The sequence below is a fragment of the Coccinella septempunctata genome, chromosome 6 (genome assembly GCF_907165205.1).
Source record: "Coccinella septempunctata chromosome 6, icCocSept1.1, whole genome shotgun sequence".
NCBI classification, from domain to species: Eukaryota; Metazoa; Arthropoda; class Insecta; order Coleoptera; family Coccinellidae; genus Coccinella; species Coccinella septempunctata.
Genome location: NC_058194.1, coordinates 22,518,760 through 22,534,459, shown reverse-complemented (window position 1 = coordinate 22,534,459; position 15,700 = coordinate 22,518,760). Strand labels below are relative to the sequence as shown.

At 35.5% G+C, this 15,700-nt stretch overlaps 1 protein-coding gene across 2 annotated transcripts in view; it reads right to left on the bottom strand.

Moving 5' to 3' along the window:
• The window catches only part of LOC123315252 (lachesin-like), a 71,515-nt gene extending 57,289 nt beyond the window's left edge, over nucleotides 1-14,226 (bottom strand). For both annotated transcript variants that reach the window (XM_044900873.1, XM_044900874.1), the window contains exon 1: nucleotides 14,112-14,226. In XM_044900873.1, coding sequence (XP_044756808.1) covers nucleotides 14,112-14,196 — 85 coding nt within the window. In that variant the 5' untranslated portion in view covers nucleotides 14,197-14,226. The remainder of the gene's footprint in view (nucleotides 1-14,111) is intronic.
• Between the last annotated feature and the right edge of the window lie 1,474 nt (nucleotides 14,227-15,700).

Sequence of the window (15,700 nt, the reverse complement as noted above, 5' to 3'; positions counted from 1 at the left end):
AATTCCATTGAAGCTGTGAATTCGGATCCAGCCGAGCGACGTCACGTACCGCATAGGTGAAAAGTGACTTGATATTTGCAATCATATTGTAATATTACGTTCAAGCTATGAATGTGTCAAACACATTTTTAAAATAGATATTTCACAGAAATACCCAGACTTGCGAGTTTTTTCAGCAGTAGGTACCTACTCAAAATATTTTCTGACCAAGTGACAAACAGAATTTGTTTTTCGATTATGGTTGAGGAGGAATGCAGGAACCTATAATCTCTATATTAATTATACAAAGAATAGAATAAAATATTTTATTTATATCTTCAGAAATGTATTCATATAAAAAACAAGTCGAGAAAAAAAAATTCTACAAAAAACGTCATTGTGGACTGTCTCAATGCGATGAATAAATTGGACAAAAAGTCATGTGAATGGACTCTATGTTGTACAGATGGATCAAAATTAGAAAGAGGTACAGGCATTGGGGTGTGTGGAGGCAGAAGTCCAAAATGAGGAGGGGAGGAAGCAATAAAAAAACCCTGTACACACACTCCTAGACATGCACAGAATAGTTATAACAACAAAAAAATTCGTCTTTCCTTCACCGATCTACACCCGAAAGTTCCTGGAGCTGCCACGAGTTGAGCTTCTGAAAAGTCATCTTCAGATGATACTCTGTGGATCGGAAAAAGAACAGCACAATTTTGGCCTTCATAAGATCATTAGTTTTTTATTAAATTTCAAGCGGCATCTTTGGAACGCTCTAATGGAAACCGATTTATCTATTTTTTTATTTTGTTTTCATATTTCAGAGAAAAATTTTGACCATAATATATTTCAACAATTTCGCGTAAGATTTTTCTCTTGCTGTAGACATGTAAATAAAAAGTGTTCAATCCTTGAAGGAAACTGTGCCGCGATATCATGTTGTACAATTATATTTTTTCGTGGGAATTTCACAACCGCCTTAATAACACATTGTATAAGCACATTTGTGAGGGAATTTTAAAATTAAAAGGGTTCTGCATTGTAATTCTACAACACAACGTTTTTTTATTCGCAAATTCACAAGAAAAATACTCAAATCACAATAACTTTGTGAAATAACGTTGTGAAATCACATTTTCATGTGATAATTTACAAAATTATTGTGATTCAAAAAAAATTTAGATCACAATAATGTTGTGAAATTACCGTTTCATGTTGAAATTCACAAATTTATTGTAATATTGCATTGCAGTTGTAATTTTTCAGGTGAATATTACAACCCTTGTGATATCACAGAGAATTAACACATATTTTCTGTAAATTTCATATTCATTGTAAATATACATGATAGTTTTACATTTTTCATGAAATTTCGCAACACCCTTGTAGAAACATCCAGATATTAGTTGTGAAAAAAATAATCCAACTGTGTAACTGTAACCTGTCCAGCTAATATATGGGTAATTTCACATTGTAATCTCAAAATTTTTCTCAGTGTACTTGTACGTGATCCTTCAACTAATATTCCATTATCATTATGTGGCTTATTTGGTCAAGGACTAACTTCCGTTGATACTAATTCGGATTGTCAGAACAATTAACTCATAACGATTGTGAAATATAATCAAAAATCAAATAACTCTATTACCCTGTTAGAATATGCTCAGTTACAGCTTCTAATCAAAAGCAGCTGTTGTTGCAAACTGGCGAATACGCCGAGGTTCCAGAGTCAAAAATGATTTTTAACATTTTAAACGAACTTATCGATGAAGTATCCCCTGCATCCGTTCGATCCCGGGTAACAACCGGGTGAACTTGCTTAATTAAGCTGTTTCCCAAGAACTTATCGAAACTAGGAGCATCTAACCTAGGATGTGCTCACAGGAAGCCAAAGTTTCTATCTGCAGCAACACTTGGCGAAGTGCGGCCTTTAAAGTATACAGCAGCTGACGGCTTCCTAGGGATTTCTTGTTGCGATTTCCATTTTAGCCGCGATTTAGCGGAAAATACGTTTTGTCATACGCCCTCCTTATATCGCAAGTTTCATATTCATGGACATTGCTAATGTTGAGGAATAAAACGGAGAGACAAATTCCGTCAGCTGTGCTATTTCTAATGAAATACGCTATTGGAGAAACATGGGATGAGATATATGGGAAACCCACCGGCATGTTCCGTACTGCTGTGTTTTATTTCATGACCGCATATCATTTATTCGGAGCAGATGGAAATGACATTTTTGCGATCTACAGATAACATTTTTTCGGGACCGTATTGCTTACGATACGGAAACTGTGTTCCATATTTTCAATCCGGCTTGACAGCTGTGTAGTCCCGAATCACATATTTGGATGTTTTGCCTGAGCGCAGAAATTTCGGTGTCTGCTGAGTGGAAGATACGTGTGAGGTTGAAAGGTTCTTTGGGGGTTTCATTCGAACTTCAAACTTTTAACGTATTCAGTCAAGGATAGAATATATCTATTTGAATGATGCTTCATTCAGAGGAATAATTTTCATTTCAAGCATTCATATTGTCGAAACCTGTCGAATTCACTCACCTCAATAACAATTTTGAAAGCAGAGTTTATCAAATACAGTATGGTCCAACGGAAATATAATACCTCGATTTTCCAACTTCAAAAGGAAAATGTGGAAAAGCGCTCGGACCAGTCAATTGTTGTGCGCGAAACACCAGATACATTCAACAATTTCCTAGTACTAAAGGTCAGATCCATTGCTACATGACCTAAGACAGTCACTTCCCCTGCTTCGTCTCTTTCATGCATCCTCTTTTTGTTTCCGACTGAACCAGTAGCGTCAAATTTGGCAACCATTTGCACAACGTGAGCAGCGGATTTTTCCAGAATGTCGTTCGTTGAATAAAGCCGCTTGTTCACGCAGAGAAGTTATTTCAAGAAAATAATTTTATCGTTTCCACTCTTTCTTTCACGAAATACACCATTTCAATTCTACAACAAATTTACAATCGTTTTGACACACTTTTAACGTTCTTGAATCAAAAACATGGTTGCCCTACTTTTGTGGACCAAAATAAACAACATACTTTTAAAATGTGTCAGTTCTACGAAGAGCCTACGTGAAGTGAAAATTTTCTACAAGCATTGGCCTACGTGAAGTTATAATTTCCTGCAAAAGTTTCAAAAAACTACAGAAGTAAAGAAAATTTACATTCATTTCAGTAGCTGTGGAATTCAATATGATCAATTCTAACATTGACAGAAAAAAAAATGATTTCGAAAAACACCAGTGTGGAAAAAAAATTGAAACTCTCAGTCTAAATTATTGACAATTTTTTTTTCAAGACACACTCCTGCTTGTTGAGAAAATGGGATAAAAATTGATACAGGACCAATTGTTTCACTTTGAAAACGTTCAATTGTACAATACAGTTCGTATCTGAAATTTTCTACACTCATCATTTCCCTCTCACGAAGAGTACAGGGTGGGCAAAATTCGTTGTCTACTGAGGGGATCTAGAGACTATAACAGCTAAAAGAAAACGGATGGCTCATTCTCTAGCTCTTTTTTCATGACTAATCCAAATCTGAAAACAGAATCGGCCTATCATTTTTAGATTTCGAGTTAGAAACAAAAATTGAGATTTGGACGATTCCGAAAAGTTCTCATAACTTTTTTATCTTTGAAGTTACAGATCTGAAATATGAACTTTCTTAGGCACTTTCATACGTAGAATCTACTGACGAAAGATTTTCTTCTAATTCAAAAATAACAAATTCAATAAAAGTTTACATTTAAAAAAATGGAAGTTCACCTAATGATTCGAAAAGAAAAATATTTTCAGGTCATCAGTGTATTGTACGTAAAAAAGTGCCTGAAGAAGGTTCAAGATTCAAATTTCTAACTTCGAAGACAAAAAAGTTATGAAAACTTTACGAAATTGTAAAAGTCAAAAACGAAGTATCGTAGGAGACTGCGGTTTTCACCATTCTATGTTTCTCCGAAAAAGAGCTAGGAAATGTGTCATCCGTTTTCTTCTAGCTGCTGTATTTCTAGAAATCCTCTCAGTAGGCAACGAATTTCGCCCACCCTGTACACGAATTTTTTCGAATGATTCCAACTCAATGTTGGAGGTTAAATTCAGAATTCGTGTTTGGCACTTGGCCATCTGGGACCGGGTTTTTCGATAGGTACTTCCAGGTATTATATCCGTATTTTGCTTGCACTCAGCGTAATCCCTCATCATGTCAAGTACCGTTTGCGAATAAATGCATTCTCCAATAAATTGACGAAAGTCGAAAAAATCCCAACAATCACAAAGAGGGTGATCTGGTGCAATGAACTCATGATATTCATCTTATCTCACTGTTTGTTGTTGTGGGTGCCTTTACACAGAACCGTACTCGAAATTTTTCGGAAGTACATTTGACTTTGGTGGATGATGCTCCGCCATTTTGCATATTTTGTAGAGGTGATATTTGTTGGGATTGATTTTGATATGTTTGTCGGAAAAACACTCATCTCTGAAGAATTTCTCCTCTTTTCTGGCTGTATAATTCCATAATCCTTCCTCAAATAATGACGTTTTTTCTATCCCACGGGCATAATAATGGAAATTGTAATTGAATGGCGTAGAAGATCGTGAATGAACACTGTTCCCTAGGGAAACGTACAGGTAAATCGCAGTTAACTGGGGACACAATAAATTCGCTAAGAGGATTAGCGTTGAGTGCTTCCAGCTCCAGGGCCAACTCGACTTGGTATTTCGAGCAGTCGGAGACCTCGGCCATTCATAGTCTAATCTGCTGAACTGTTTCAGGACAGATAGTGTCATTTCATAATTCTAATTCAGCGAGGGGTAATATTCAGATCTTCTTTCCGTTCATGCGATGTCCTCGCCAGACTTCCTGGTCTTATCAGAAGATGAAATTTACCCTATTGAACTATTCGGTTGAATTTTCCGAGTGAACGGATTAACTGAAAAGTTTCAGCTATTTCAATAACCTAACGAACGCGGAAATTTTCTCATCTCTTTTTATACGCGAAAGATTAGCTGGTTAAATTATATTCTGAAAATTCATTTTCATGATTAAAACGGAATTGGAAAATTGCTCTATATACATTTCAGAAATGCTCATCATCAGGTGGCGAAATATTTCAGAAGAATCTGTTATGTAGAGTGCGCAAAATTCGTTGTCTACTGAGGTGTACTCAAGAAGTATAGCAGCTAGAAGAAAACAGATAAACAGATGAATCATTCTCTAGCTCTTTCAACTGACAAATCTGTTAACAGAATCGGCCTATAATTTCTAGAATTTGAGTTATGGGCAAAAATTGATAAATCGACATTTTCAATAACGCTGAATTATTCGCTTGTTTCAACTCGTGCTCGAAAATCATTATGACATTACACCGACACTTTCTTCGAGTAATTTCATTAAATTTCTTGATCCAGTCACTTCCCAGAAAGGCATTCCTGATTTTTCAAATGTTAACTATAGATGACAGTTCTTTCAACTTGCTGTAAGTTTTTCGATGTTTTCAAAAATGTATTATAAGAGAATATATTGAAAAATTCTTTGCCTACTATAGAACCGAACAAAATTTCAATGTCCAAATATTTTATTACTCAACATATTCCGCTCTTAATTGGATACATTTATTACAGCGAACCTGCAACGTTTCTAGACCTTTAAAAAAATTTTCCTTCTTACTCTGAAAACCAGAACTCCACAGCGTTTATTATTTCCTCGTTGGAAAAAAATTTACGACCTTTTAAACTTTTTTCAGTTGAAGAAAGAGATGATAGTCGGATGGAGCCAAATCTGGTGAATAAGGGGGGGTGTTCTAGTAATTCAAACCCTAAATCACGAATTTTTTGCATGGCAACATGAGATTTGTGTGCAGGGACCGTGTCGCGTTATCCTGCAGAAACAAAACACCTTTGGATAGCTTTCCGCGTCTTTTCTCTTCAATTTTTTCCCGTAGAGTGATCAGTAATGTCGAATAGTAGTCTTCGGTTATTGTTCTACCCCTATCCGAAAAATCTATCATGATTACTCCATGGCAATCCCAAAAAACTGAAGTAAGAACTTTTCCAGCAGATTTTTGGACACGAAACTTCTTAGGTCTTGGAGAACCAGAGTGTCGCCATTCCATCGATTATTGCTTTGTTTCTGGATCGTAAAAATGTACCCAATTCTCATCCATAGTAACAATTCGGTTTAAGAAGTCGTTTTCAAATCGAGCACAGATCGAACGCGATGCTTCTACCCTTGCACGCTTTTGGTCAACATTCAAACATTTGGGGATCCATTTTGCAGCAATTTTTCTCATGTCCAAATTGACGTGAACTATATGATAAACGCGTTCGTATGAAATATTCAGTGCTTGAGATATCCGTTTATAGAATAATAAGACAAAAACTATCTGTAGCAGTTTTTAACGCTTGGATATTGGACCAATTTTTCCAGAAATTTCATGGATTTCCTTTTCCTAATTGTTACTATGCCTCAAAGATTATGCTTGAAAAGAGCTCGTGGGGTACCAACCAAGAACTAGCTTCACCGAGACTTTATTCATTCAATTATTTCTCTGTAAGTTAAACCTGAAATTTTCAATAAAAAATGCAAAGAAATGCCATACCTAGACAAAAAAATTTGTTGTGACAAAGGAGTGATGCAGTGAGTTGATTCATAAAAAAAAAACATATATTTTCACTTCTGTTCAAGACAAGTATAAATTTGGTAGCATTAAGGATTCAAATATTCGAATAATCATGGTAGATTCAACCAATATCGTCAATGTTAACTAAATTTTATTTCAAAGGATAACTGAGTTGGTGATTCTGAATTCACTTCAACGTTTAGAACTCGTATCTCAACAACGTTTTTTTGAAACGAAAATGCAACGTTATATTTACGTAGAAGTTTTGTTACAAAATAATGATTTTCTCGTGTATTCAGACTAGAGTAAAGACGAGAAGTTCAGGGGTTATTCGCAGGTTTAGGACTAGGACTGAATATTCCCTGAACGTCAATATGGAAGGACAAGAAATGCAAGTTTAAAAGACGAGAAGGTATCTTGAAAAATAAGACGTAACTGTATTTATTCGGATTTTTATGTGTTCTAAGGCTAGGTTAGGTTAGGTTTGGTTAGGGGTTTTTATGTTTTCTAAGGTATCATAGCAGGTTCTTCAATCCTTAGCGATCGATAATTAAGAGTAAGAGGGTTATTTGGATTTGAATTGATTATGTTCAGTGATTAACCAGCCTCAATAATAGTATAATAGTATTTGAGTGGCAATAAAGAATATACCTTACTTATTTGGTCGGAATTCATTTGCAAAGATGGAAAACCCTGTATTAACTCAATTTTTCTCGTGTCGTTTATATCTGCTGTTGGAATAACAGATTAAAATATCATATGTTGGCACGTAAATATGGATTAAAATATATACATCTCTGTAAACCCTGTCGATTCGAGTAGCTCGACATCGCAACGAACCCAAACGGCAATTTTTCCGATTTAAGTGCCCACATCTCGAAATTCGTTTTTCATTCAATTTGTTGGTCCAACCTGATATACGACACGGTCGCGTCAGATCTGGATCGTCCTTGCCTGTATAAATTATCCCTGCACAAATTTGCTAATTCGAATTTGCAAGCTGCATACGATTGCCCTGGCACTCTAGTCGGATATCGGATAAGTTTAAACTTCTCTACCGGTTTTCCTATACGTACGAGAATACTACGAATTTGAATAAGTTTTGTATGGCGAATTTACATAAAGATAAAACTTTAATGTAGATAAAAGTAGAGGTTTTTGCTAGGCTCGGGGAATTAATTTTTTGGTATAGCATCAATTTGGGGCGTAAATACAACAACAAAGGTTATTTTTGGAGAAATTGCGCACCGTGATATAAAAATCATTGCAGGATACTGAACATTAAAATTCTAATAATTGAAACATACCCTGTATAGGTAGACACTAATAATATTCATTTCAGTGCCTTCCAAAAGGATGATTTTCAAGAGGAGTTTATACCACGAGAGGGAAAGACCACCAGAATGTGGGGTGTTGCCAGAACACTTGAGCGATAAGTAGAAGTTACGAATATAACAAAAGTTTCCACTTTCGTCGAGAAGATGGCAGCAACGACGAACGTCTTCTTTCAATTTCACCAGGATACGAATTGTAGCCAATGGCGAGACTTTTCAAGAGTTTTTTTCAGGTGGAAATTCATAGAAGAGATAATTTCACCTCGGGAAGTTAATAACATGAATGAATATATATTCTTAATTGAAAAAAAATTTTTATTTTTCTTTCCTTCAAACGAATACAAAATTTTTAACTTTCCGAGATGACGAACTGATTGAACTGAATTATAATGAAAATCCCATATAAATTAGTGCTTTCTGACGTAAGATATTCATTTTCTCTTTTTGAACTGACAACTAAAACGGTGTAGACCCCTCTCAAATGGGGATTTCTAATTCTGAAGTAGCCAGCGATCTACTTCTATTATTCGTTTGTTGTAATTGTTTCGACTGCCATGAATTTGCTGGAACGTTCATGTAACAATCACGAACTGTTTGGGATCATTTGAAAAACTTCTATAGTGAAACTTCAGAGTAGGAGATTATTGCTACAGTATTTCAACCCCATTTTTATATCCACTTTGACAGAGCGGATATCAAACTTATGTTAAAACTCAATTCTTAAGATTAATTCAGGCGACTTTTAGTCATGAGTTCTGTGGGTCATTCTCAGTTTTTCATACTGATGTCTTAAATACTTTTTCTGAAAGAAAAGAATATATCGAAATGAACAATTTCATAAAAATCATCTTCAGGGCTCTAAAATAAATGACAATCTTTATAGTAAAAACAAGTTAAAATTCAAAGAAATATAGAATAGAAGTCTCGAAACAGGACACATATAACAATTATTGAATAAGAACATTAATCAGACTAACAAAGTAATAAATATGATCAAAAATATCTCTGAAATTATCACATATGTACACACAAATAACAATTAGAAGCTACTCACATTGCCAGTTGGTCTCTATTGTCAATTCGAAAATTAAAAACAACGAGGATGAAATAATAAAAGACATTATATACGGTTGACTAACTTGTACGAAATAAAATACGTCAAGGGAAAATGAACTGGACGGATGACATTCAGTGTTAATCATCTGATAATCATCAAATAAGAAAAACGAAATAATATGTAGGTTAACTCAAGAGAACACGAACAATACAAATTTGTGGATATTATAAATCTTATATTCTCTGTATGAGATCAAAATAGGCCGTATTCAAGTTATCAATGTCGCTTCTTTTGTTAACAGAATTCGCTTTTTTTTTAATTTCAAGCATTTCACAGAACAATCTCTTTTTCAAGTTGGTTTGAGTATCTAAAATAGTGACACCTTCAAAATCAAAAGAGTGTAACGTATTCAAACTATGTTGAGCTAATGCTGTGTTATTAGATGCGAATTCTGTTAACAAAAGAAGCGACATTGATAACTTGAATACGTCCTATTTTGATCTCATACAGAGAATACAAGATTTATAACATCCACAGATTTGTATTGTTCGTGTTCTCTTGAGTTTACCTACATATTATTTCGTTTTTCTTATTTGATGATTATCAGATGATTTTAAGATAAAATCGAAACGTCGGCATTTTGTCTAATTGAGTCTCTGAAATTTCGACCGAAAAGAAACCTTTAATCACTAATACACATCGTTACCAAGGTCATCAAAAAAAAATAAAAATTTCATTAAAAATGCCAAAGTCGGAGAAATATTTACATTCTGAAGTACTATTAATATTCATTCCCATACGAAACTTAAGGGTCCAAATTTTAAATGAAACCACATGGTCCATTCAGTACTCCTCAAAAAGTATATGCACATTTTTGCCGTGGCTTTTCGATAATGCAGAACAGAAGGCATCCCTATCAGGAGGATTATCAATTAATCTACTGAAATTTTTATTTTGTTTAGATGATTTTTGATGAAAATTTTTCTTGACCAGACCCAACCTAACCTAAAAACACAGTGTAGTTATGGAACTACATGAAAAGTACAAGAATAAGTTTGCTGAACAACCTAAATTGATTGACGTGGTCAAATGATCTCGCTGGCAATACAAGTTGTCCTGCCGGCAATGCAGCTTCTAATTGTTTGATTTTCATAGCAAGTTGGCCATCTAGAAGGGCTCAATCGTTACCATTCCAAAGAATGCAAAAAATTGACTTAAATGTCCAGGTTTCAACCGAATAGCTACATACCAAGTTATGAAAACAAGAAGACTTGTTCGGTTCATACCGAAATCTCTGTCAATTTGGATTCATGAAGAAATGTCAAGGTGAGTAATACCAGTGCTGATTCTGGCCTTATATTTGAGTGTATTAACTGATAAATTTCAATAAGGGTCCGCTCAACTGGGTCCTGGCTATAATCAATACGCTGTTGTTTGAATTTTCATCCATGAAATACCCTAGCCTAGTTTAGTTCGAGGTTGAGCTAGGATGGGAACACGATCTCTTCAGAGCCATCAGCAGCTGCACCGTCAAATTCCCTACTTAACATGTGTAGAGTCGTAAACATGGAAACATGGGATTACGATGATCGCCTAAGATTGCAAGTCAGCGATAGCCAATCAGGTAGTTTGAAAATCCATTTCAATTCCGAGCTTTCGTGTACATGCCCGAGCTGGCAAATTTGCTTCAAGGCGGATCCTCATTTTAGCAGAACTTGCTTCTGATACGGCGGATTTCAGCGGTTATAAAATTGGCGATGGTTAATTTTTAACACAAGAAGGAAGAGGTTTTATCTTCTGCATCAGTGACTGATTCTTCGGTAAAATGAATATTTTATGATAAATGGAAACGGATGAATAGAAATTGTTGTATGCTTGATAATCAATTCCCAATTTGCATGCGAGAACACTGATTACTTCAGCCATGCAATTTCATATTATGAGTATCCTATTTCACCCCCATAGCTACACAGATGTTAACCCAGCAAATTCTTTCTACATTAGCTTCAGTTCAGTACAATTCCTATCACCTCTACCAAAGATGAGAGATTATTCAGCAAGTTGAAAATCTTGAAAAATTATTTGAATATAATGTTAGTAAGTACATATGTTAGGTTAGATTAGGTAAGGTTTGGTTAGGTTAGGCTAGGATACTTTAGATAGCTACACACATGCTATCCCACAGACATTGAACAGCAAACCCTTGATGAAATATCTACACTGTCCTTTACAATTTCTGTCACCACTGCAAAAGATGAGAGATCATTCAGCAAATTGAAAATGTTCAAAAATAATTTTAAGAAATTCTATGGACTAGGCTTGATAATCGAAAACAAGATTTGTCTGTAGTCATTCATATTTTTGCGAAACATTGGTCTAGAAAGAAATTATGAATAAACGTGTAATTTTTTAGTCTATATAGGTTAGCATTTGCATATAAATGATGTGTATAAATTGCAGTGTTTTATTTTTGTGCACGATTGAATATTTTACGTGAATGCATAAATATATTCTTCGATAAATATATTCTTCTATTCATGTGACCAACCTGAGTTTGCTCAAATGAAATATTGTTTGCCCATAAAATGTAAAAATACATCCGAAATCCTTTGAATCGACGGGTCTCTACCTAAATTTAAGGGACGTGGGAGAAATTAATTTTTGTGAGAAGGGGTGTATCCGTTGGGACATTCTATACAAGGAATGAAACAATGATTTTTTTCCGAAGCAAATATTGGCCAACATCAAAGCGCTGTTATGAATCATTTGAGTGGACCGTCCCAGATAAAAGCTTTGAAACATATATTGGGACTTGCGACCAACTAGAGCTCACGCTGCATTAGTTCACAATACACTGTCCACAAATTGATGGGTATAAAATTCCATTCGCCTTTTCACGAGCTCGGAACTCGTTCAGCAGAAACTATTTAGAGTTTTGAAGAGTCGTTTTTATCGCGTATCGCATTCATTGGGTGATTCAAAAAAATGTTCGGATATAACGGAGGTAAACTGAAAAGATGGTTTCGCACGCTGTGATATTGTTATGTAGTTAGAGTTCCACCTAAACAACCCAGTAATCATTTCAATTCTGATTATAGTTTTGCACGCTGAATCAAGAAATTTTGTCATGATTCCATTGAATTTTTTAACAGCAAATCGATCCTGGGGCTGAAATTTTTTCAATCAGATAAATTTTGGATCACATTCAATATTACTCCTAATATAACTACTAACTACTGATTCTCAAGTGATTGGCCAAAGGTGCTTATTGATGCTTCAAAAATTTCAAAACGAGCAAAATGGCCACTTCATGAATAAACAACCAGCTGATTCGAATTTTGTTTCTCGAATCGAAGTATTTGGTGTGGAAGTAGGTAATCTATGCATAGCTTTATGGTGCTCATGCTCTGCTAGTGTGATTTGTCCTTATGTCTATGACAATGCTGCTTTTTATTTTGATACTGTACCTACTAACCCGACAGAAACTGAGCTTAAAATATGTGATATGGATCTAGACTATAATACGCTTCATTGGAAGTGCAAAATTATTTCTCTGTTATTCTGTTAAAAAGTATATTGAAGAAGTAATATTTCAGTTGAAACTTTCATTGATTCTGCAAGAAAAAGATTGAAAAACCCACATAATTTCTCTTTCTTCAAGGACTAAAGAAAATTTGAGCCATTAAATTAACAAACTTAACAGAGAAAGAGGCTGAAGACTATAATTGAAAGTTCTGAACAAAAATTCGAAACACTCTAAACCCTTCAACGCAAATTTGGATGAATGGATGAATGACAGGTTTCATAAAATCTTAAAGGCGGCATCGACCATTTGAAAGTCATTCAGTTTCTAGAATGAAATTACTGAACCTTTTGGATTTCTGCATGTATATGGAGACAGCAATTAAAAAATTTTTGAAGAAAAGTATCAAATTATCAAATTTAGGTGCAAGAATGATATTTCGAAAAAAATTATCGATTGATAGTGAATGTGGGCAATGTTTGTATAAAAATAAAAAAATTACATCAATATTATACAGGGTCTCTGACTCGTACGAATATTATAATAGTAGATTCTTGAGGTAAAAAAACTCATTTTTTCCTATACCATTTTTTCTGATTCGGCCCTGATAAAAAGATATAGCCATGTTCAGTTTTCATAATGAGCTGTGCCACCCCTGGGAAAACAAAATTACCTCCAGAATAACTAGCTAAATCTGTGACAATACACATCTGTGGATCTTTTAAGCGGAGTTGTACTTAGCCATATTTTCAAAATTTACAGATGCTTTTTAATTTTTTAACATCGAATTAAACGAAAACGGCGAATTATACGAGAAAATATTAAGAACACTTTTATTTTACAAAACGATCAAATATTCATCAGATTACGTTCAACTTAGTTTCAAGAGTTGGGTTCTTTGAATTTTTGGTATTTTATGGTACGTATTGATCATAATGAGAAAACTGGAAGACGTGGGTGATATCTTGTGTTCCAAAAAGATTCATGAAATAAATGAAAAACTATATTCCGCAATTTATTTCATTCGATAAAACAGCCTGTAACTTTTAAACCGAGACGATTTGGAAAAAATGGTGACGGAAAAAAGTGTTTCTTTAGACCTCAATAATCTACTGCTGAAATATTTGTGTAATTTCAACTCACCCTATAAAAGTATATTTTAATCTTTATCGTTATTGATGAGTACAAAGTTTCACGTATAACAAAAAACTCTTACAGAGAATGCTAAGTCTGTAGTCTTTGGCATGCATCAGTTAAAAATATTCAAAACAAATCAATATAATGGTCATTAAGGAAATGGAAATATAATTCAACCAAAATGTTTCTTCAAAAGAGATATAAATCAGTAATCTCATTAACTCTGCCCCGATTCATAAATGATTACTTGGTGAAACTAAAGTTCGATCCTCAAAAACGACGGGGATTGAACCAATCAATCGAATGCATTAAAAAGTTTCACTGTTCATCGACTGAAAAAGAGAAGTGGAAACGTCAGCCCTTCGTCCGTAGCGAGGCCTTCTCTCACAGCTACTACCCATTTCAAAATGAAGTTGAGAGTCATCGAACTCACCTAAAATTTTCGAGTATCCCATCCTGCAGCCTGCGAGCGCAAAAAGCGCGGTAATAGCACGAAACACGTTTCGCTCTGCCGTCATGGCCGTGGCCGTCAGCGTGCCTGTTGCCGCGTGCGCCGCATCATGACTGACGGCAGTTTGCAACTCTTGCGACGAAAGAATAAAAATGATGGACGCAGGCGCTTCTTTTGTTTGGGTTTATGAAAACTATGTAGGTATGTAGTTCTACGTTAACTTAGGGCAGTTCGCAGAACTCGAAACAAAACTTGGGGATTCGAGTTTCCCTCTCAATAAGATTGTGGATGTTGCGCCCTGAAGATTTTCTTGGATGGGGGAGTTAACGCATTGTAAACGACATCTCTAATGTACACTGCGCAAAAAAATTAAAGCACATTATGGAAATCTCAAATTTATTCTACAACTGAAGGTGTTCTCAATGATAATTATTTTTATCAGAATTATGCATGCATATGTTATCCACTTTCAACGGTTTTCTTCAATACAGATGTTTTTTCCCAGCAGGAATAAAAAAAGATGATATTATCAGATTTTGAATGTATTGGCTCCATTCTGAAAGCAGTTGTTCTCGATCAATTCTAGTGATCAATAGTTTTTCTTTCGTTTGATTTTCTACACTCGATCGCTATGCAACGCGAAACACGCAATTTGACCCAAGAGGAATGTGCCCAAGCGGTAGTTTTGCGAGAAGAAGGGTGGACATACACAAGAATTACAGAAAGGTTTGGAGTTTCCCATACAAGTGTGTCCAGAATGTTGCAGCGATTCAGGGAGACAGGTATGAATGTCCGAAGACCATGACAGGGTAGACCACGGGTAACAACTGCTATTCAAGAACGTTACTTGAGAGTTTCTTCGTTGAGGCAACGGTTTGCAACCGCTCGCCTCCTTCAAATTCAGCTTGAGGAAACTCATGAGGTGCAAATTAGCACTCAGACAAAAAGAAATCGCCTCAGAGAATATGATTTAAGTCCTAGTGTCGCGGCAAGAGGCCCAGCTCTTATCCCAGCCCATCGAAGGGCGCGTTTGGATTTTGCGAGAAAGCATATCCATTGGGAAGAGGCCGATTGGGAAAGAGTTCTCTTCACAGATGAGTCTAGATTCTGCCTCTACCATTGTGATCGACGTTCCCTTGTATACAGACGTCCACATGAAAGATATGCTCAGTGCAATTTCCTGAATACTACTGGTTTCGGGGGAGGATCGATTATGGTATGGGGTGGAATATCTTTGACTGCTCGCACAGACCTAGTGGTGGTTGATAATGGAGCTATGAATGCTGATAAGTATATAGGGAACATTCTTGAAGAGCACGTAGTGCCATTTGCCCCATACATTGGTGAAAATTTCATTTTTATGGACGATAATGCCAGACCCCATGGTGCGCCCATCGTTCAGGAGTACCTTGAAGAGGTTGAAGTCTCTCGAATGGAATGGCCAGCAAGAAGTCCAGATCTCAATCCGATTGAGCAGGTTTGTTACAACCTCAATAGAAGGCTGAGAAGTTCAGAAAATCATTCAGCTACTCTTAATGACTTAGGAATCCAACTCGGAGAAATCTGGGAAG